This window comes from Alexandromys fortis, unplaced genomic scaffold (genome assembly GCF_014885135.2).
Source record: "Alexandromys fortis isolate MF-2015 unplaced genomic scaffold, M_Fortis_MF-2015_v1.1 scaffold_162, whole genome shotgun sequence".
Lineage (NCBI taxonomy): Eukaryota > Metazoa > Chordata > Mammalia > Rodentia > Cricetidae > Alexandromys > Alexandromys fortis.
The window spans coordinates 984,226-1,006,263 of NW_026068033.1; the positions used below are offsets into that span (position 1 = coordinate 984,226).

The 22,038-nt window shown below is 48.7% G+C and overlaps 1 protein-coding gene across 1 annotated transcript in view; it reads left to right on the plus strand.

Annotated features, from left to right (window-relative positions):
- Hunk (hormonally up-regulated Neu-associated kinase) overlaps positions 1-5,778 on the plus strand; it is a 107,066-nt gene extending 101,288 nt beyond the window's left edge. Inside the window, exon 8 of the mRNA XM_050164806.1 lies at positions 2,442-5,778. Coding sequence (XP_050020763.1) covers positions 2,442-3,116 — 675 coding nt within the window. The 3' untranslated portion in view covers positions 3,117-5,778. The remainder of the gene's footprint in view (positions 1-2,441) is intronic.
- The last annotated feature ends 16,260 nt before the right edge of the window (positions 5,779-22,038 follow it).

Here is a 22,038-nt window from a genome sequence, read left to right on the forward strand (position 1 = left end):
GGGGTACGGAGGGAGCAGAGGCTGGGGTGTGGGGTACGGAGGGAGCAGAGGCTGGGGTGCGGGGTACGGAGGGAGCAGAGGCTGGGGTGTGGGGTACGGAGGAAGCAGAGGCTGGGGTGTGGGGTACGGAGGGAGCAGAGGCTGGGGTGTGGGGTATGGAGGGAGCAGAGGCTGGGGTGCGGGGTACGGAGGGAGCAGAGGCTGGGGTGTGGGGTACTGTAGGAGTGGAGATCGTGTAGATAATTGTGGTATGAGAGTCTGGGGGCTCGTGGCCTGTAGGAGCAGAGATTTGGTTGCATGGTATTGTGACCAGAGGCGAGGGTATAAGGTATCACAGGAGGAGATTTAGCACATAGGACTAGAGGCTGATGCGCAGGCTGAGAGATGGGGCGGTACACGCGATGTTGTGGGCCCAGAATGAATACATGAAATTACAGGATCAACTGGATAGGTAGGTAGGAGCAGGAGGTGGAGCTGGAGGGTGAGATCTTATTGGAGCTTTTCTTATGACCACGTTGGGCGCCAATTGAAGGGGCGTAAACGACCCTGGGTTAGAATTAACCAGACTAGCTTTAATATAAAATATTCAGCTTTAATAAGGGGAAGAAGGGGAGCTTACAAAGCCAGGGTTCCAGCGGAGTGCAGGAAAACAAAGAGGAAGTGGGAAGCACACCAGCAAGATTTATAAGTAAATCTTGGCCTTAGGGGAACACACCCCACAAACAAGGTGATTGGCTGAGCTTCCCCTTCATTCTTAGAAACGGTCCCATGAGGCATGCAAGTGTGGCTGCTGTGTCTGGTTTCTGGACTGGCGGTAGGGTTCTCAGACCCAAGTTCAGGTCCCAGTTGTTGGGGGCTGAAGGCTTTCACTGAGTCCCTTAGTTGTAATTGCCACTGATTGCTGGACCTACTAAGTAAGATTAATGTGTTCTGATTCAGAATCCAGTCCATTGTTGATAACTGATACAGGTGAGGCTCCTTCCAGGATGTCACAGGTTTGAGACGCATGGGAGAAACACCCCTGGAGAGGGAGACATGGAAGCTGGGGGTGTCCTAAAGTGGAATCTTCAGGCGGGACTGCTCCCATATTATAGGCTGGTTGCAGCGGTTTCATTATTTATTTATAGAGGTTGCAGCATCTGAGGCTCACAGAGGGCTGTGGCCATCTGAGGTCAACTCAGGCTTGTTGCTTTGCTTAGCGTGACTCCGGGGTGGCGGCTAATATCCCGTCATTGCCCAGAGCAGCCTGTCTTGGTACACAAACACAGCAGACCTCACGGAGGAACCAATGCTTACGAGCCAGCCGGAGCACTGAAAGTATTAGCCATTAAAGAAATCTTACTTCTTTCTGCTGTCGCATCTCAGGCATGTGCTGCCCGAGGAGATTTATTTCTGCGTCTGAGCATTTATTTATATGAGCTGGGGAGATTCTCAGTGGCCTCGACTGCTCCTGAAATCACCCCCACTGGGCAGCAGCTTATTCCTGCAGCTGGCCGGTGATGAAGCCCATAAAATGTTATGCACTGAGAAGAGCCTGAGACAGAGCTTATTCTGCATGAACTTGGCTGTATTCCCCCACCTGTCAAGCCTCTTGGGGTTTTCCATCTCTTTCCTGGTAGAGTTCACAAACCTGGATTCTGGTCTCTGCCAACTCAAAAGGTCTGGTCATTGGCTGGTTCCTTTGCTACGTATTACTACATATTTCTGTTTGAAGGTGAGGAGGATGTTGTATTGTGTTCAAAGCCACTAGGGAGCCTTGGAAAAGGAGAGACATCCGCAGCCTGGATGAACCCGGAAACCCTCGCACTGAGGGGATAAGGCAGTCTTCAAAGGCTATTTATGTTCCTAGAGTGGCCAAGTTCATGGCCAAGTGGAGATTGCCAGAGTGCAGGGAAGAGACAAGAAGGGTGGACAAGTGTGTAATGGCAATGTTATTTCTGTAGGCTGAAACTGTGTATACTTTACTGAACTGTAGACAAAAATAACCTAAGTTGATGAACTTTCTGTTACATATCTCTTTTTTAACCATGATAAACTTAACAAGAAAGTTGGGGGACACAAGTCCTTCCAGGGTCAACAGTCAAGGAACCAGATGTGTGGGTGTTCAGTATGTCAGACTCTGCATACCTCCAAGATTTAATGGGTGTTCTGTTGAGCAGGTAAACCTCTTGTTCAAAGGACTCTTGGTAGCGTCAGGAATTTTCAGTTATCAAGGGGCAGTAGATGTTAGACTGGGCTTCGGGGCTAGCCTCTGTACTCCTATACTCTAGAAGGACTTCTGGGGCTCCTGCTGGGATGTCAGGAGCTTTGGTTGCTGCTTCCTCTAACTATCCCAGGTCCTTGGTTTCCTGCCTTGCACCAGGTTGCTATCTCCGTTAAGCTGGGGACAATACAGGCAAAATGGCCGTGTAAGTCTTTTCTGAAACGATTTTCATGGTCTTGTTTTCTGGTATGCAGATTCCTTCGGTTGCCGCAATCTTTTCCGCAAAACCTCCGATTCCAATTGTGTGGCTTCTTCTTCCATGGAATTCATCCCTGTCCTGCCTCCCAGGACACCCAGGATTGTAAAGAAACTAGAGCCACACCAGTCAGGGCCAGGAAATGCCAGCATCCTCCCCAAGGAAGAGCCGCTGCTGCTGGATATGGTGCGCTCCTTTGAGTCTGTGGACCGCGAGGACCACATAGAACTGGTGTCCCCCTCCCACCATTATAGGATCCTGAACTCACCTGTGAGCTTGGCTCGTAGGAATTCTAGTGACAGGACACTCTCTCCAGGGCTACTGTCCGGAAGCACGTCACCTCTCCAAACTCCACTACATTCCACGCTGGTCTCTTTTGGCCATGAAGAGAAGAACAGCTCCCCGAAAGAGGAGGGCGTGTGTTCCCCTCCTCCGGTTCCCAGCAATGGCCTCACACAGCCTCTGGGGAGCCCCAACTGTGTGAAAAGCAGGGGAAGGTTCCCCATGATGGGTATTGGACAGATGCTGAGGAAGCGGCACCAGAGTCTGCAACCTTCTTCAGAGAGGTCCCTGGAGGCCAGCATGTCCCCCCTGCAGCCCACAGCCCCCTCCAGCCTCTCCTTTGACATGGCTGATGGTGTCAAGGGCCAGTGTTAACACGGGATGACAAGATTCGTGGTCTTTGAGAATAGCAATGGAACAGAGCTCCACACATACATCAGGGCATGAGCAGTCTCAAGAGCATCCTTCATCCCTGCCTCCCTCACAATGTCCCAAGCTCGGACCAGTTGTAATCCACAGACTCAAAGCCTGCACACCCAGCCCAGCCTCACTTAGGGATCATCTGAGATGCTGAAAATCAGAAGGGCCAGCTGTAGGGGCCGTCCATTCCAGTCTGAGACCCTCTTTCCTACAACCCCTCATCCAGCCCTCTCCAGTATCCCCCAGCTGGGCTCAGAGCTGAAAGCCACAACTCCATCGCTGGACCACTCTCAGTTCCAGGTCGGTAGGAGGCCTTCCTTCCCTCTGCTACAAGTGTGCCTCTCACAGACTGCTCTGTCCAGTAACCAGTCACGGACTCATAGGGACCATACCACTCCAAGGACGTCCACCCAGCCTAGGGATTCCACAGAGAGAAGCAACCCTTCTTTCCTGAACAGTGAGTCCCTGAGGGAGGGCAGGAGTGTTGAGTCACACTGCCGGACCCCAGGAACCCCAGAGGAAGATGGGATAGAGCCTCAGACAAAGATGGAACCCAACAGTGAGATCCCACATGGACCACGAAGACTAAAAAAACCCTACAATGTTTTCTCTAATTTGTCTTTTATGTCTTTCTTTTTCCTTTTTTTTTTTTTTGATTGAAACTTGCTGAGGATTGAAAGAACTTGTCCAAAGAAATCTTTCTTTATATGATGCTATTAAATTGAAGTAACTTTGGGGGGGGAGGGAGTCAGGGTCTCCATTAAGTAGCCCAGGCTGCTTTAAAGTCTTTATCCTCCTGCCTCAGCTTTCAAAGTGCTGGAATGGCAAGTATATACCCCTGTGTCTGTCTCAAAATAGCAATTTTTTAAAAAAAACCTCAATGACCAGATGGGAAGTGCTTCTCCCAAATTCATGTTTTCCTGAGAGGCTGCAGCGTCACTCAGGTGGCCAAAAAGCTGACCCGGGTAGTGATGGCAGTAATGTTAGACCATGGTGGCCTGCATGAGTGACAGCAGCCTGGCCGTCCTGTGTTTGTACTGTGGCAGCAGCTCCGCGTGGTTCCAGAGAAAGAAGGGGTTCTCGAGGCAGAGTCGAGAGGACGGCAAGAAGGCGGCACGCACCGTGCAGTGCTATCTCGGCTGCAGCTGGAGCTTAGCTATGCCGGGGGCTGGGAGCAGGCTCGCCCACTGGGAGCACGTTCACGGATAGTTTGTCCCCAAGGAAAGCGGGGTCCCCCAAGCAGGCTCTCGGTCCACGTTGTCTTCTGCACCTTTCCCCTCCAGGATTGAACCAAAGATGCGTTTCTGGTTTCGTGGCTGTGACAACCTTGTGTCTCTTGTGGAATCTGGTGTTGTCGGATCCTGTCCAGCTGGCACTTGATTGGGGGACTGTCTCCTTGTGGATCCTGGTCCTTAGCGTGGGACGGCTCAGTTACGGGCAGCTTTGTAAGGAGGAGAAGGACCGGCACAAGTCCGTTACAGTCGGTTTAGATGAGTTATGGAATAGCCCAGAATCTTCGATCTTTGTCTATTTCAGATGTGATCAGAGACCACAGCTGTAGACATGTAGTCAGGTTCGTCATCTCAGTCCACTGATTGTAAAGTGGGCTAATTTCTTTAACGTCATAAAGCCAGGCTTGGCCACGGAAGGATGAGGCACAGCATCGCCGTCTCTCATTTGCCTTGGCCTCCCTCAGCTCTGACAGGGCAAGAAGAACACACACATTTGGCCAACCCTGGAAGCAAGATGCTCTAGTCCTTGCTGAGCTTGGCAAGACCTGGGCTGCTTAATCCCAGGGAGGGGCTCCCCTACTCCCTAGGGACCATCAGGAAGGCCCGTCTCCTCCCAGCAGCCAGCTTCCAGAGCTTAATGTTGAAACAGAACTCCGCGAGCAGAGGGAAGACTCATCTGCAGATGCTGAATTGGCGTCGTGTGCTTGAGTTTGACGGGTGAAGAATCCTTTCTGAAGCATCAAACTGCCAACTGTAACGGCCTGGCTCTGCCAGTTGGCAGGATGTATACCTGCGTGCCGTGCCCCCCCTTTTCTGTAGCCCCTTATGTCTCTTTCTGGCTGTTTGCTTTCCTCACACGTGTGCGTTTGTGTGTGCCTGTGTTGGTGTTAGCTCATGGAGAAAGCGTTTCCCATTCTGCGAACGCGTCAAGAAAGGTGTCAGATGCACAACTAGCTGCCTGCGTTGCCAGGGGTAACAGACTCGGAACTCAGGTGTGTGGTGAGCCCAGTGGGAGAGCGCGGAGGGGAAACTAGCTGCGGTTTGCGGTGTGACTACACCTGAAAGACAAATCTATGAAGCCAAGTGAAAGAAGAATGTTGAGTTCTTTGTTGTTCTATTATATTTATATGGAAAACTTGAGCACCCTTTTGTTAAGTACAGAGTGTGTTGTCTGTTTGGCCCATGACTGTCCTTCATGAGTCTTTGCCTAGGATTTCAGTCAGCCTGTGGCTACTGATGGGAATGACCGAACTGTCACTGTGTGAAGTCCAGGAGGAAGAGTCCATCTTAGCTGTACGGTTTGGCCATGAGTAAGGACTGTATTTATGTCACCATTATTGACTATATGTACTTTTATAATGGCTGTGAAATACACTTTTTCCTCACTATGGCTGCTTCTTTATTTAATCCTCTTAAAACATTGAGTGTGTGGTACAGAATACCACTGTTCACTTAAAGCTCTTGGTACAGATCTGAGCAGGAATGGAGGGGGGGGACTCGGGGGCACTTTCTGTTCTAGTAGCCCTTGGTTAATTTCACCTGCAGTGAGTGTTTACGAAGGTTGAGGTGGCCGATGGACTGACTGACAGCTCAAGATGACACAGCGTATTTTTCACATCGATGGGTCAGGGTTTCCCAGGGAGAATCACAGAAGGATGGCCGTGAGTCTTGCTTCTGGCCTTTGTCCTTGTTTCTGGTCCTGGGTCAGGGAAAGAGGTGGGTATGTGATGGGGGTAGGTGGACATTTGCTGTATGGATTGGCCTAGTCACCACACCATTCATAACTGTTCACAGGACGTTTTCGGTAGGTGCCACCGTCCTTAAATCATTGTGTCCCTTTCCCACAGGGACTAGAGGCTCAGCAGGTCGCATGGCTACAAAGCAGGCAGGAGCTCCTGTTGCTACTGCACAGGCTCGCTCTGAAGTTAGAGATAAAGGGGCAGGTGTGTGGTTTTGATGTTTTATTGTAAGATCGCAGCATCTCAGAGCAGGAAGGAACCCAAGGTTCTCTAGTGCAGCCTTAGCCTTCTCCTTCCTCTCTTCCCCTTCCTTTTCTCCCTCCTCCTCTTCTTCCTCTTTCTCCCACTGCTTCTTTTTCTTGTCTTCATCTTCAAGGTCATCTAGTCTTGCCGCCGTGAAGTCATAATCCTCCTGCCTCAGCCTTCCGAGAACACATAGATTGCACTGCCACCATACCCAGCTATCTGTCTGACATCACGGTCCTGCCTTGGCCTTCCGAGGGCTGAGATTACAGATGTGTACCACAGCGCACAGATGTGCACCACCACACGCGATGACCCCAGGCTTTTAAAAGATGATATCCCAGAGTTCCCAGGTGAACTGGCGGCCATGTGCTGAGAGGGAACTTGAGGGCAAATCAAGCTGTCCCTGCAGCAGGCACTTCTGAGGTTCCCGGGAGGCACTCTCACGACAGCGCATAGCTGAGGAACAGCAGATTGTTAGGCCTCGGACCTTACTACACTCCACTAATTTCTGATACTCGACAGACAGACAGACAGACCCCCATTTTTTGGACTCTCTTATTTTCTTCTGAATCTGTTGTAAAAAAAAAGCCCCTTGTAATCACTGGGGGTTTGTGGGGCTAAACCAATCGAACATTTACACAGGCACATGTCATGGAGTGAGACAAATTTGGGAAGAATGCAAGGCTGGCTCTTTCTTCGAGCAGGGTCTAGAAAGCCTCTTGGTTCCCCCATTTGTTGTCCGTGGGCCATGGACACACTGAGAATAATTCAGGGCAGTGCTGGGAGTGGGTTCCATTTGATGTCATCACTTTTCCCTGAAAGAAGTGTGTTTCCCGGGTGGCAAGTGAGTGTATTATCTGTGGCAGCCCTTTGCTTAAGGAGCTTCTCAGACATCTGGTTCCAAATGCAAACAGGGGAGGGGGGTTATGTATTTGTACTTCTTTGCTACAGACGTGTTTGCACAGCACTCTCTTCTAGGATTTGGTATTTGTGGGCACACAGGAGCGGTGGGGGAGGGTGGCCAGGAAGTGTGACTGCCACTCACCTTCCGCAGATGCCTGCATCCGAGATGTCACACACACAATGAGCTATCTGGGGGAATCCCGTCTGGGAGTGTAGACCAGCTAGATATGGATCAAACTGGAACCAACTGTAGTCAACCAGCTTATGATGAAAGGGGGCCCAGGGCAGAGAGAACTCCACCAGGAACCAGATTTACTGGTGAAGACGTGAATGGTGCTGGCTTCCAGGCTGGAACCATGTGCCTCCCCTACTTAGAAGATGGCCTATGTTGAAAGCAAGGGCCTTAACTTCTGTTCAAGTCTGTAACGTATATTCAAGCTTCATGCAATAACAAAATTCAAATTTTTTTCGAGACATCTCACCACAGACAGCTGACAAGGGGCAGACAACAGTCTTATGTTGGGAGCAAACTTTTCATCCTGAATTGAACAGAGGTTCACCAGGGTCCTCCCCTCCAGCAGCCCGTGTGCGGGATCCTTTGGACTTTGCCTGCCTAACAGCACATCCCAGATCCTAATGGTCTTCTCAGCAAAGATGTGTCCCCTACACAAATCCTAGTGAAACTCAAAGACAGCCACAGAAGCGATTAAACTATTTTAAGAGCCAGAGGTTGGGGAGGACCCAAGATGGGCACAGACCAGCATCTTCTCAGCATGACTGGACCACTTACTAGGGTTACAAACAGGACCGTGGGTGACTCATACCACCCAAAAGTCTCCGAGTGACTTTGGACAGCCATCCTACCCCAGTTGTTTACGTCTCTAGCGCAGTGACTGGGGCCTTGAAGAGGGTCCTTAAGAGGATTTGCAAAAGCCTTGGGAGTCTCACGGCCTCTCTCCTCCTCCTGGAGGGAATGTTCAGCAGCGTATCTCATGAGGGTCCTAGGCAGAGCATCACAGCCAGTCTGCTTCAAGATGGCAGTAGTCATGCCCAACCTGGAAGAAACTGCTATCTCATATTCCCTTGGCTGATTTTGGTGGTATATGCCAGCAGTCCCAACACTGGAGAGATTAAAGCAGGGAAGATTGCACCGAGGCCAGCCTGGGCTACAGAGTGAGAGGCTCTATCGATAAAGATTGCTGAAATCGGACAAGCCTCATTCCACTGTTATGCAGTAATGGCAGCTATTGGCAATCAAAGTATTATCTTCTGTTTGTGTCCGTATGTGCAAGAGCTCATGCGGGTGCATGGAGCCAGAGGGCAACCTTGTCTGTCACTCTTTAGTTGCTCTCCACCTGTATTTTGAGATGAGATTACTCATGGACCTTTCCCAGTAGCGAGGCTGGCTGACCTGAGAGCCCCGCAGTGTGTGTGTGTGTGTGTCCCTGTCTGGGCGTGCCCAGCACTGGGATTGCAACCATCACATCCAGGTTTTTGTTTGCTTTTTTTGTTGCTGTTGTTTTCAGCATGGGTTCTGGGGGATGGAGCTGAGGTCTTCACGCACACCAGGCAAGCAATCTAGCAAATGAGCTGTCGGCCCAACGGTTATTTTTGCTAAAGAAAGGGACCACATTGGTAAATTCTAATCTCATTTGTGAAGAGCACGTTAGGGTGTTTTGTGTCCTCTTCAAATTCATGCTGAAGCCCTCAGTACCCCAGAATGTGACACCTTTAGAAACAAATTGAAATGAGGCCATTGAGGTGAGATCTGATCATCTCCCAGGAGGGACAGCAGACAGGAAAGATCCTGTGAGGACAGGAGGGAATGCAGCTGTCTGCAGCAGGAGGCTGGCCTCAAAGGACCTCAGATCCGGACTGGGGGACAGTAGATGGCTGTTGTGGAAGCCACCTAGTCCAGAGTGAGCTTTGGTTTGTTGGCTTGTTTTTTAAGGGGTGTGCTACAGACTAACATGGAGAGAGAGCCAAAGAGTAATGTTTAAATAATAATATTCTACAATCTTGTGACTTTTGTCCCGTCTGCTGTGCTCATTTACGCTTTCCCTTGCCGTGAAATGACTTCCAGAAAGTTCCCTGGTCTGAGAATAAAACTTCTACCTCTTCCATGTGTTTCCAGTGTGCTCAGCTAAGTTTAAAAAAAAATCCCCTCTTAAACAGAGATCTGCCAACTTTTTCTATAAAGGACCACCACATTTTCATTTCAGAGGATTATCTTTCTTTGTTCTGGTTTGGCTTTTAAACAACAATAACAACAGCAGCAACAAACTAACAGAAACGTCCTTTTAATTGGTCCCTTTTCACAAGGATCTGAAATATTAAATCCATTTTATCTGGTGAATATACAAAGCCAGACCACAGTTGACTTTCAGCCCTCAGGACGTAGTTGGCCGAGCCTTGATTTTGTCTCCACTGTCAAGTGTCATATTTTCTTTTTTCTTTTGTTTGTTTTTTCAAGACAGGATTTTTTGATGTAGTTCTGACTGTCCTGGAACTCCCTTTGTAGACCAGTCTGGTCTCGGACCCACAGAGATCTGCCTGTCTCTACCTCCCCAGTGCTGGGATTAAAGGCATGTGCCACCACCACCTGGCAAGATGTCATATTTTCTGTGTCATGGATATGTTCAAGGTCCAGAGAAAGAAGGTAGGAGAAAGGAAAGAAAGGAGGAAGAGAGGGATGGAGGGAGGGAGGGGGGAAAGGGAGACAACAGACAGACAGAGAGACAGAGAGGCAGATAGACAGACACAGACACAGAGCGTTCCCTTCGTCATGCTTGGACTCTCTGTATTCTCAGAAGGGTCAGTGCATGCTAACTTACAGTGTTTGGAAGGTGATTTAACCTGATGGGAAGCAGAGGTCAGGACAGACTCTGACTTTTCAGACTTGATCGTTGTTTTGCTTTCGGGATTAGTCTACATTCCATGACTCTAACCAAGTGCCTAAGGCTGTATAACTTTATTTAAAAAAGTTTATTTAGCTCAGGGTTCTGGTCCCAAAGTGAGACGACCTTCCTGGCGGCCGCAGAACATTACCTGCTGAGAGATGCGGAACGGATGTGTGTGTCCATGCTCGGGCCTCTCTTTCCTACGGAGACACTAGTGCTCAGTAGTGGACTTCCATCTTCATGACCTCATGGAGTCGCATCGGCTCCCAGAGTGCCTCCTCTAAACACAGAGGTGTAAAACATTTCCATACTCATAACACCTCACAATGGGGATCAAATTTCAATGCCTGAATCCTTTAGGGGCACACACCCAAGCCGCACGCAAACCACAGCGGATGTGCAGGGTCCTTTGCCATCACGAATGCAGCAATGCTTGGGTCCAGTCATGCTGATGCCAGCCTGCTGATGCCAGCCTGCTGATGCCAGTGAGTAACCCACACTGGGATGCTTTCCTGTCTTTGCTGTGAAGAGGGGAACATTGCCCCCGTCATCAAGCCCCTTCCACTTCAAGTCATTTCCCATTTCTCTTGCGAAAGGGAGCGCTTACTCAAGATCTAAATGGAGGACCGATGTGAAGCTGTCTGACACTCCTGGACTAGTCATGGCCATTGTTCCAACTGGATGACGTGGGGCCACGGGCCGGATAAGTATCCCTGCCTCTGAAAGACAAATTGTGTCTGAGTCAGAGCTCCAAATAGCCCATTCAAGTGTCCTTCCCACCCACGGCCACTTCAATTACATGAGCCATTCTCTCTCTCAGATTGGCCATCTCGGAGATTCACAGCGACCTTGGAATTGACCTGTCTCTGGCTCCAGTCCTCAGGGTGTGAAGCAACACCAGGAAACACATTCTCAGGATGAGCACAGGGCAGCTGCTTGAAGTGTAGTTCTTATAACTCACGGCTGATTTCTCAGCAGACTTTAACGTATCCTGTATTCAGATAAAAAAAAAATCCGAGGGAATGTTCTCAGTCTAACTCTCCTTGTCCCATCTGCTTTAGACACTTCAGCAAAGCATGGCTGGAAGCTGAAGTCATGACCTTCTCTTTAAGGCCAGGATGGAGAAGTGATGCCTCGAAGAACACGTGGTTGGGGGGGGGAGCAGCACCTCTGTCTCAAGCACAGTTCTTAAACCACTACCTCAGAAAAGGAGTCCAGAGTTAATAGATACCCCAAGGGGAGTGTCTTCTTTGGGAGGCCTTGGCTTCTGGCATTAAACTCGCTCCTTTTTGCAAAACTTTAGCCTTCATGGAAGGTGGACATGAGGATGAGCATGTTAAGAGATTGGATTCTGGGGTGGGTTTAAAGGAAAAGGGTTTGTGTGGGTTGGATTTACCCTGCCCTCCTCTTGGCAAGTTAGCACTACAGCCCTGATATACTGAATGGCAGTCATTAAATTTACGAAGAGCTTGGGATAACCCCTCACTTTTTCTTGTACCTATGTGTGGAGTCCAAACACACAATTATAGGAGGTAGGAGGGTGGATGGATGATGCACTAGTTACCTTTCTCATCACCATAGCCAAATACCTGACCCAGAAAGGATTTCTAAAGACGGGATAAAGTTTCGGTTCAGTTGTCTTCATGACAGAGAGAGTATCATGGGGCAGTGTTGACGGAGGTTTCTGTCCCGACAAGTCCCTCGGCTATTCAGTCCCAAAGAAACACACAGAGGCCTACTTAATTTTCATCTGATTGGCCTGTTATCTCAGGCTTCTTATTAGATAATTCTTACATTTTAAATTAGCCCATAATTCTTGTCTGTGTTAGCCATGTGACTCGGTACCTTTTTTTTGTTGTTGTTGTTTTTTTGTTTTTCGAGACAGGGTTTCTCTGTGGCTTTGGAGCCTGTCCTGGAACTAGCTCTGTAGACCAGGCTGGTCTCGAACTCACAGAGATCCACCTGCCTCTGCCTCCCGAGTGCTGGGATTAAAGGTATGTGCCACCATCGCCTGGCAGACTTGGTACCTTTTTTCAGTGACGCATTCTCATCTTGCCTCCTCTGTGCCTGAGTGACAACTGTAGACTGAGCCTTTCCTCTTCCCAACATTCTTGTAGTCTGCTCACCCCACCTATACTTCTTGCCTGGCTACTGGCCAATCAGCATTTTATTAAACTAATACAAGTGACAAATCTTTACAAGATACAAGGCCATTGTTCCACAGTACCCCCCCTTTTTTTTTTTTTTGCAAAACAAGAACTCTGAATCTGATCTCTTTTGTTTTTTTCTTGACCATTATCCATAACAACTTGTAACCAATACTCTAAACAAAGAAAAATATCCATAATCAATTGTTTTGGGAAGGTGGGTATAGTTTCTATGCTAATTCCTGCTGATTGGGGATGCTGATAATCTTATTGGGACCTAAAGAAAATTTAGAATTATGGTCAAGTTTTGATTGGAATATTTTTGTGAGGCTTGATTATCTTAGCCAACAGTCTTGAAGCTGTTCTGGTTTTCTCAGAGAAAACTGCAACAAATGTACTCTGAAATGTTGGATCATCTGGGTCATCTGTTCACACTGGAGATTTTCCAAGGGGTCTTTCTCAATCAAACTTTATTTTTCTTAACCAAGAATGAACCCACAGATTCTCATTTCCTGTGGAAACAAAAGCAAAACCTCTTCTCCAAAGTTACATATCTTTTGAATTAAATTTTAAAGTCAAGGTATTTTCAAAATTATATGTTGGATTTATCCAGCAGCATTTATAATCAAATATCAAGGCTAATGAATGGATGACTGGCTGAATGGCTGTGAATGCATTAGAGGTAGGACCCCTAGAGGGGTGATTAAGATGACCTCCTTAGGATAGACCCTCATCTGGTCTCACCCTCGTCCTAGTAAGAAGAAGAAACATGAACAGTCAGACACCAGGAATTCAAGGACACAGCATGAAGGCAGCCATATTACTGCTAAGTCCTCAGAGGAAACCCATCCAGCAATACTTTTCTCTTGAACCTCAGTCTCCAGAACTCTAGGATGTAGGCTTGTAACAGGTCTTTCTTTGGGCTACTGGCTCCCAAATAATGACATGGAGACTTCTTATTAAGTATGAAAGCTCAGTCTTAGCTTAGGCTTATTCTCAACTAGCTCTTAAAACTCAAATTAATCCATTTATAAAAATCTACATTCCACCATGTAGCTCATTACCTCTCCTCTATATTGTACATCCGTCATCGTCTGCATCTTGATGGTGAATCCCCGCCCCAGATTTTCCCCAGAGTTTGTACCTCTGCCTGGAAGTCCCACCTATCCTTCCTGCCTAGCTATTGACTGTTTGGCGTTTTATTAAACCAATCACAAGGTGCCTTAGGCAGGTGAAGAAGGACAGAGACACATCTTCACACAGTGTGATCAAATATCCTGCAACATAGGCTTGTTGTTTAAACCACCCAGTGTGGGGTTTTATCATGCCTGCTCTATTCTAGTCAATCATTCACAAATACCAGAGACAGGGCAGCAAAGCTCACCCTAGAAAAGCAGCCTGATGATTCAAAGCTGCCGTAGCAAGGTAGGTAGACTTTATTTGCACTTGACAGATTCACAGACAGGCAGAGGGCGGGGAGGCTAGTGAGAGGAAAAAGGAAGGTTGTGGGTGCTCACTGGTTGGCAGTTGTTGGCATGAGGAATGTAGAGGTAGACTATCTAGATGGGCTGGCTAGTTTAATGTCAACTTGACCCAAGCTAGAGTTATCCGAAGGAAAGAAACCTCAGTTGAGCAAAGTCTCCTGTAAGATCCAGCTGTAAGGCATTTTCTGGATTAGTGATTGTTTTAGGAGGGCCCAACCTATTGTGGGTGTTGCCATCTGTGGGTTGGTGGTTTTGGGTTCTAAAGAAAACAGGCTGAGTAAACCACGAGGAGCAAGCCAGTGAGCAGCACCCCTCCATGGCCTCTGCGTCAGCTCCTACCTCCAGGTTCCTGCCCTGCTTGAGTTCCTATCATGGCTTTCTTCAGTGACGGACTACAATGTAGAAATGGAAGTCCATAAAATCCTTTTCCCCCATCTTGCTTTTTAGTTATGGTGTTTCATCACCCTAAATAAGACACTAGTGAATGGATGACGTTTAAGACATTAGATGTAGGACACCTTTTGTGTCTGGTTTAAGGAGCTTATCTGGCTTCTTTCTGATTGGTTTGGAGTTGGAAGCAAAGCCCACGGTTGTTGAACTAACCGTGGCCATCTGGGCCCATTGCTTCATGAAGTGTAGCTTCATGGACTATTTACCTTAGAAGTGGGGGGTCTGAATTCTATTGTCATCTCTAATCTAACCATTTCCTCATTTTATAATCAGTCTGCCATGGTTTGTCAGACGCTTCCTCACCCATGTTTCTCTGGCTGTATTTATTTCCTAGGTCTGTAATATAAAATTACCATGAACTTTATGGCTCAAAATAGAACCATGTTCATCTACAAATCTACAAGGGATGAAACTGGGGTTCTAACAAGGCCATGCTCCAAGCCTCTGGGTCAGGGTTCTCCCCTTCTCTTCCTGCTTCAGGTTATTAGTGGTAACCTTGGGTTTGTTTGGTCCATCCTCTACCCCTAACTTCACATGGCGTCTTTCTATGTGTTTGAGTATTCACACAACCGTCTTGTGAGTATATCAATAACTATATTTAAGGTCCACCGGGGACCAGCGGGGGTCCCGTTGCAGATTCCCTCACCTGAGAGTGTCTGTTTTCGCCATGGTCAGAAGAGTTACAGGGGTCTGTCAAGAAGGCCGTAAATGACACATCCCTCCCAGCACGCCTCTCAGGCTGCGTGTGGTGGTCAGAGCCAATCCATGCATCTGTGGTCCCGCTTCCTAAGGCCCAGTTCAGCTTTCTCCCTTGAGAAGCTCTCCCTTCCCACTTTCTCTACTGTAGCCTTGGTAAGTCACTAAGTCTAGCACTCTCAGAGTACAAATGGACAGGATAGAGCCCGTGTCCTCTAGATAGAGACGCATGTGGCGGTCTCCTGTAGGAAGACGGGTCTCCTTTCCCTCACAGTGTTATTCGCATAATCATGTACCTTATATCCACATGGAATCACGGGTACTTATTTTATTCTTTGGGTTATAACCTAATGCTGCATTATCTGTTGTTGCTCAGCTGGTTCTCCTGTTGGCTTCTGGACCCCTTTCCGGCTTTTTACCGTGCTTCCTTCCCACTGCTTTCTGAGCCCTTCCTTGCCTCCTGGCTCTACCACTGCACCAGGGTCAGCTCGAACGTTCCTTGCCCCAAACCTAGAATCAGGTAAGTTCTCCAAGAAGCCCTAGTTCCTTATGCTCTTTGACTGTTAGCAATGGTGGCAAATCCAATTCTTTTTTTTTTTTTTTTTTTTGGAGTGGATTTAAAAACCAAATTAACAGTCGAAAGTTCTTTAGACCCACGTGTGCCGAAGCAGATCAGTAATCAAGCACATGGCACAGCCTCTTTCTGTCAAAAGTTCCTTTAAAAAAAAGTAAGCTGCCAGCCAAAGGAAAACCTGGCCAGCGTTTACCTACCACTTTAGTGTCTGTGTGTAAAAGAACCTGGTCAGCTCAGCCTTTCCTTAGTGAACAATGTCATTGACAGTAAGAGACCAAGTTAGCGTCCTCTCGCCTTTCGGTTTTATTTTTATTTATTTATTTATTTGCGTGTATTTATTTTTATTTTTTTAATTAATTAATTTATTTATTAAAGATTTCTGCTTCCTCCCCCCCACCGCCACCCATTTCCCTCCCCCTCCCCCAATCAAGTCCCCCTCCCTCATCAGCTCGAAGAGCAATCAGGGTTCCCTGACCTGTGGGAAGCCCAATGACCACCCACCTCCATCCAGGTCTAGTAAGGTGAGCATCCAAACTGCCTAGGCTCCCCCAAAGCCAGTACGTGCAGTCGCCTTTCGGTTTTAAATGGGTTTCCCCCCCCCCTAAGTCTTGGGATAGCATTGAAGTCTTGCTTCAGGATTATAATAGAAACGCCATGTTCCACGATCAGTTACTATTTTTCTCAAAAACATGTGTGCTCCCCCCACCCCGCCTCTCAAACTTCCCTTGAAAAATCAGAGCAAATGCCAAGACTTCATAGTTTAAGTTCATGATTCAAAGTCCTTGGCAAAATTTCACAGACATTCCCCGGGTGGACAAAGTTTCCTTCCATCTGAACAGAACACGTCGGCCACTGTGCTCACAGTGCACGGTCTGGTACGATGACTTTGTCACCGCTTGTCAGTGACAAAGCAGGCCCTTTGTGATCCACGGCTGACTTCTGTCTTTGCCATCTGCTCTTGGCCTTGCCTCCAAATGTTCCCTGCCACACGGCAAGTGCCCCACTTGTCTAGTGTTCTACTTTGTGTGAAGTTTGGGACTCCCTGATCCTGACTCTCTATCATTTTCATTAAGCATGAAGCTACGTGCTGTTCCAGCCTCCAGCACATGTTCCTCTATAATTAACTTTTCCATTTCCATAAGTCTCAAGGACACCTTTTTGGACACATCAACATCCACCTCGACGGATGGAGAGAACGCCATGGCCCCAAGAGTTAGAAATGTTGATTCTGCCATAAAAGGACTGCATGTCCCTAGGCAAAGGAGGCATTCCACGTGAAGCTTTAGTCCACAGTGCTCCCCCAGATGAGGCAAGACGCTCCAGCTCTGCCCGCACCTGACCCAACAGAGTTCAGGCTCGCATCACCCCGCACTTTCTCCTTCTCATCCAGCTTACAAAACCTCACTGGAAGCATCGAAATGAAACATCTTGACTCAGAACCACTGCCTGCGTTTCCTACCATGGTTCGGTTTGTCTTGGACCGGCGCCTTCTGTCTTAGTCGTCTGTCAAGCAGCAGAGTGGGAAGGTAAGCACAGAGAAGTGTGCCGGCTTGTGGCTCTGCAGGCTGCAAGTCCAGAGGCAAACCGTGGGTAGGGCTGGCTCTTCCCGGAAGCTGGAGTGAGCTCCTCCTGTTTCCGATGGCCTTGGGCATTCCTTCGGCTTGTGGAGGGCATTTCTCCTGCAGCTTCACTTCCTCTTTGTCTGTCTCTGGGTCGACACTGCTCTTTTCCAAGGATATCAGTTACATTGGATCAGGATCCACATTAAACATCTCTTCTTATCTTGGAGATGTCTGTAACTGTAACCCAGACACTGTTTGGGTCGGCTTGGCTTCCCAAAAGGAAACAATGTCCTCAATGTAATGAAAATACTGTAAAGAGTGGGACATTTATGATCAGAATTAGAGTGAGATTTGATGTCTTCCTCTTCTGAGGGCGTTAATCCCGCCAGAAGGGCTCCATCCTTCTCACATTTTTGGAACCATTTCCTCCTGTGCTAGCCCTTTCATCACTGACAAATACCTAGGAACAAGTACCCGAGAGACCTAGGAACAGGACCCCAGAGAAAGAACTTGGAAGAGGGATTTACTTTGGCTCACAGTTTAGAGGTGTCGGGCCACAGATCCATTGCTTTGGCTTTGACGCAACCGGGTGGGGATGCTGTGATAGTGAGAGCTTGACAGGGCAAGGTGGCTCATCGCATCTCAGACAGGAAGCAGAGAGAAACTGAGTCCCCTCGAAACCACCCTCCCACCCAGTACCTCAACAGCTCCTTCAGCTTTGAACTCATTAGTGCCCTCATGATCCAATCACTCCTTGATAGGGTACCACCTGGGGACAAGCCCCCAACCCATAACCTTCCAGGGGAAATACTTACACCCTAAGCATACCACCTCACAGAAGCTCCGCTTCTTAATATGGTCACTTTGGGCTGGAAAATACGAATTTTGTCAGGGAGAGACAGGAGGTATTCAGTCTCTAGCCACCCCCCCAGGAGGTAAGGTCTCATTCTAAGACAGTGGGGGTTGGGATTCCAATATATTTTTTATAGCGAAGGTACAATCCAACCACAAACTGGCTAGCTAGGTAACCAACTTGTGTTCAGAATGTGCCCCAGATACTTTTTTTTTTTACTCTAGAGAAACCTCTGCAGTTTGGGGGCAGGCTGTGGGAACAGCGTGGATGGGGTGCCGGAGTCTGAGGAAAGATACCAGAGCCCCAGCATTGCCCAGGCTTTATGCCTCCTTCAGCAGTTATGAGGCTGGATTCCATCTCTACTAACAGCAGAGATGCTGGTTACAGTTGATTTACAGCTATAATTTTCTAGGTCCTGGGGAAGTTGTTGGGAAATCTTGGGATGGTTTTGATCCTTGCATGTGGAAAGGAGAGCCACAGGTCTACATCATGAGAAACAGAGGGTGCGGCTAGCAAAGCTGACGTCCCCACAGTTGTTATCATAAAGGCGCATTTGCAAACCCAGCAGAGGACAAAAAAGGGGAGAAATCATTTACCCCAGAACTCACATTTTTTTTTTAATTGAGACAGAAACTCACCTAACCCAGGCTGGCCTCAGACTCACAATATAACCAAGGATGACCTTAAACTTCCTAGCTCCATGCTTCTGTCTCCTGCACGCCGAGGCTGTGCTACTGTGCTACTGTACCTCCTTCACACCTTGTTCACACAGAGCTGAGGATCCACCTGGGGCCTCGTGCACGCTAGGCAAGCAGTCTGCCCATTGAGTCATGGTTCCGGCTCAGGAATATGTTCCTTTAAAACAAGATTTATCTTTAAATAATGTGTTTTGATTCTTTGGGAATTCCATACATCATATTTTGATCACATCTACTTTCCCCCCAACCTCTCCCAGATCTACCCCTTCAAAGATTTGCTTTTTTATTTTTGCATATGCATCTGTGTGTTTGTGTATGTGTACACATACGTCTTCACACACACATATGCAGGTAAGCACACACGGGCCTGTCATTAGAGGCCAGAAGGAGGTGTCGGATCCCCCAGAGTTGGAGTCGCAGGCTGTTACACGTAGCCTGGTATGGGTGCTAGGATTCAGACTCTGCTCTTCTGAAGATCACCCTCAAAGATTGAGCTGGCTCTTCACCTCTTGGTACGTGCATTTTGGATATTTTGTTTTCTTTTCTATTTTTATGGCAAATGCATCTTTGTTGGCACCAGCTTTACTGGCTTAACAAAAGCCATATACATAGAAAAAAAATTGGCACCAGTCACTAAACTCCACGAGTATCATTTTATCTGTCAGCCTCTTGTTCCCTGAAGGTTCCATGACATTCTTGCAGGAGGGACAGAGCTATAAGAAGCAGGGGCGAGGGGGGGGGAAGAGGTCCAAAAGTGACCTGGTGACACTCATTGTCCTTGGGCCGTCCCACACGTTGGTGGGTTTGCTGTGTTCTCAGCCCAGTGTCTGGAATGAGGTACCATCTTGGGGTCATTGACTTCCCGGAATGTGCTTGGCATCCACATCTCCTTTTCAGCTCACTGGAACAAGGTTTGAGACTTGACAATACCAAGAAGTGAGGCCACCAGGGAGGCTCAGAAGAGAAAGCAGCAATTAGGGAATGAGTTGGCTCCAGCAAGGGTCCATTGCCGAGTTGCTCTCAAACAATTCAGCTTGGCCTTGACATCAGGGAACCAAGATGACTGGACCTCAGGGCTGTGATCCAGGACCTTACCAGCTGCGCTAGCTGTCCCAACTGTCCAATTCTCTGATTGGTGGCCCAGTAATCCACCCCCCAGCCTGAAGTCCATAATCACAGGTTCCAACAGCTAGCTTCCCGCGGCTCTCACACCAAAACTTCCCGTACTAAATGGTCTAGAATATCACATGTTTTCTCTGCCATGGTCAGAGGCTAGAAACTGGCCTCAAGGTGTTTAAAACCAGACCTCTTAAACACTGCTTGAGAGGTCCCAAATCTTTCTGCGTGGGGTCCCTGTGTGCCATCAGCAGCATTGGCTAGTAAGATTCTCAGGGAGTACTCAGTCCTTGGCCCAGATCTCCTGGAGTCTACTTTCCATTCTGTGTGTTTTTTCCTCTATGGTGTACCTGCAACCATCTTTAGAAGCCTCTGATGGGTCCGCTTCAACTGCATGCATGTGGGGGGGGGGTGGGGAATGCAGGTAGCTCAAACATGCCGGTGAGCCACAGCAAGGCTGACCCTGATGACCTTCCTATGGTGGAACAGGGCTGTTGACACCTCAGGCTTTGTAGTAGTGTGAGAGAGGACATGGGGACCTCTAGGTAAGATAACCTCCTGGGCCCAGTGCAGCCAGGGCTATCCTGCTTTTAGCACTGAAAATCCATAAAACCATTGGTCACAGACACCTCAGCAAGACTCCGCTGCTGAGAAGGTAGCCTTCCTGGGCACTCATCCTGCCTCTGATATTCGGGTTAGTATCATTGTGCTTGCAGGGGTGATGGGGGAAGCAGGGATGCTTGGTGTGGCTGCTACTGATGATCCTGGCACTGCTGTGGAAGGGCCCTTGGGTCTCCATGTCCCCCTCCCCGGCTTCACAGCCAGCCCCACTCCTCTACCCTAGACTGCTGAGAGTAGTGAGCTTGTAGCCAGGAGAGTGGGTGGCAGGGCACCCCCGGCATTGCCGCCCTCTTTGGTGTGCTGGTGTGTGTGGAGGGGACTCCTTGGGGGCTTCACGTTGGCACCACACAGGAAGCTGTGATGAAAAGCAGCCAAGGAGACATCACAATCTGCAACTGGGAACAGGCATATGGAGCTGGCATCCTGCCTGTCCCCATCCGCGTGGTGCCAATAGCTCCCGGAGGTACGCAAGTGGCCTGTGTCTGGAGTCTTCCTTGTAGTCCGTAAACCCCAGTGTTTATGTGTGAAGGGCTCGAGGCAATATATACCCTCACGGTCAGGCCGTTCGGTGGTGTTTCTTTCTCACAGGGTCCTGCGGTCATGTTTAGATGTTTTGGTGAACTTTTCCCACAGTCATAGGACCAGTGAACAGTTAAAATCTACAGAGCCCCTGAACTCACCCTATCTAGAAACTGGTTGGAGAACTCCTGAATACAAGCCAAGGTTTCCCCCCAACCCCTTGACATTTAGAGCCGCTGCAAAGTGGCTGTGGGAACTGTCTGAGTCCCAGGGGCAGGGTGACGCATCCTTCAGTCTGCTCCCTGACATGTTTAAGAGTTGTCATGTTCAGAGGTCGGACACGCGTGCACCAGGCACTAGAGCAATGCCTTACTCTAGTTCTGCAACCCAGAAGGTTCCAGTCCAACAAACACATGCTTCCTAACTCAGCCAAAGAAGTCCAGACAGGAAGGGAAAGGGAAAAGGGAAACCCCTTTCTAGCATGTGCGATAAAATCTGACTTTGACAAGTGGAGGGTGAAGGGGTCGCGGGAACATTCCATCTGGCGTTTCCATTCCGGGACGATGCAAAGCTATTTCAGCTTCATTTCAGAGGGGCCGAGCCTTTCGACTGCACCCGCAGATGAGGGCAGAAAAGCTGCCAGGGATGAAAGCACCTGAATGGGAACGCAGGTCAACATTGGCCTTGTCCAGTTCCAGTGAACATGTTAATGACAGGGCTGCATGGGACCTGGGGCTTGGAGCAAGCGTCTGAGCATGGCATGGGAGTCTGGGTGACGTGGGGACTGGCCAACCTCTGACAAACTCAAGGCTATAAGGAAAGCACGTGACGCACGCATAGGAAACGCCCATCGCTCCGTACAATGAGCACGCCAGTTTGCATTTCAGTCAAAGGCAAACGATCTGCACAGGAGGGAACCGAGGTGGCGTCTAATCTAGGGTTCATAAAGGTAATCTGGCAAGGAAAACAGAAGCCTCAGTGCAGGTTGTCAGTCATGATTTCTCTGAATGAAACCTGAGATTACGAGAAAGGACGGCAGCCTCATGGGACATCCCTGAGTTGGGTCCTCAGTGTTCTCCCGAATTCCCACAGCTGCAGCTTTGTGGATACGACAATACCCTTTCACAGTTGTAAGTG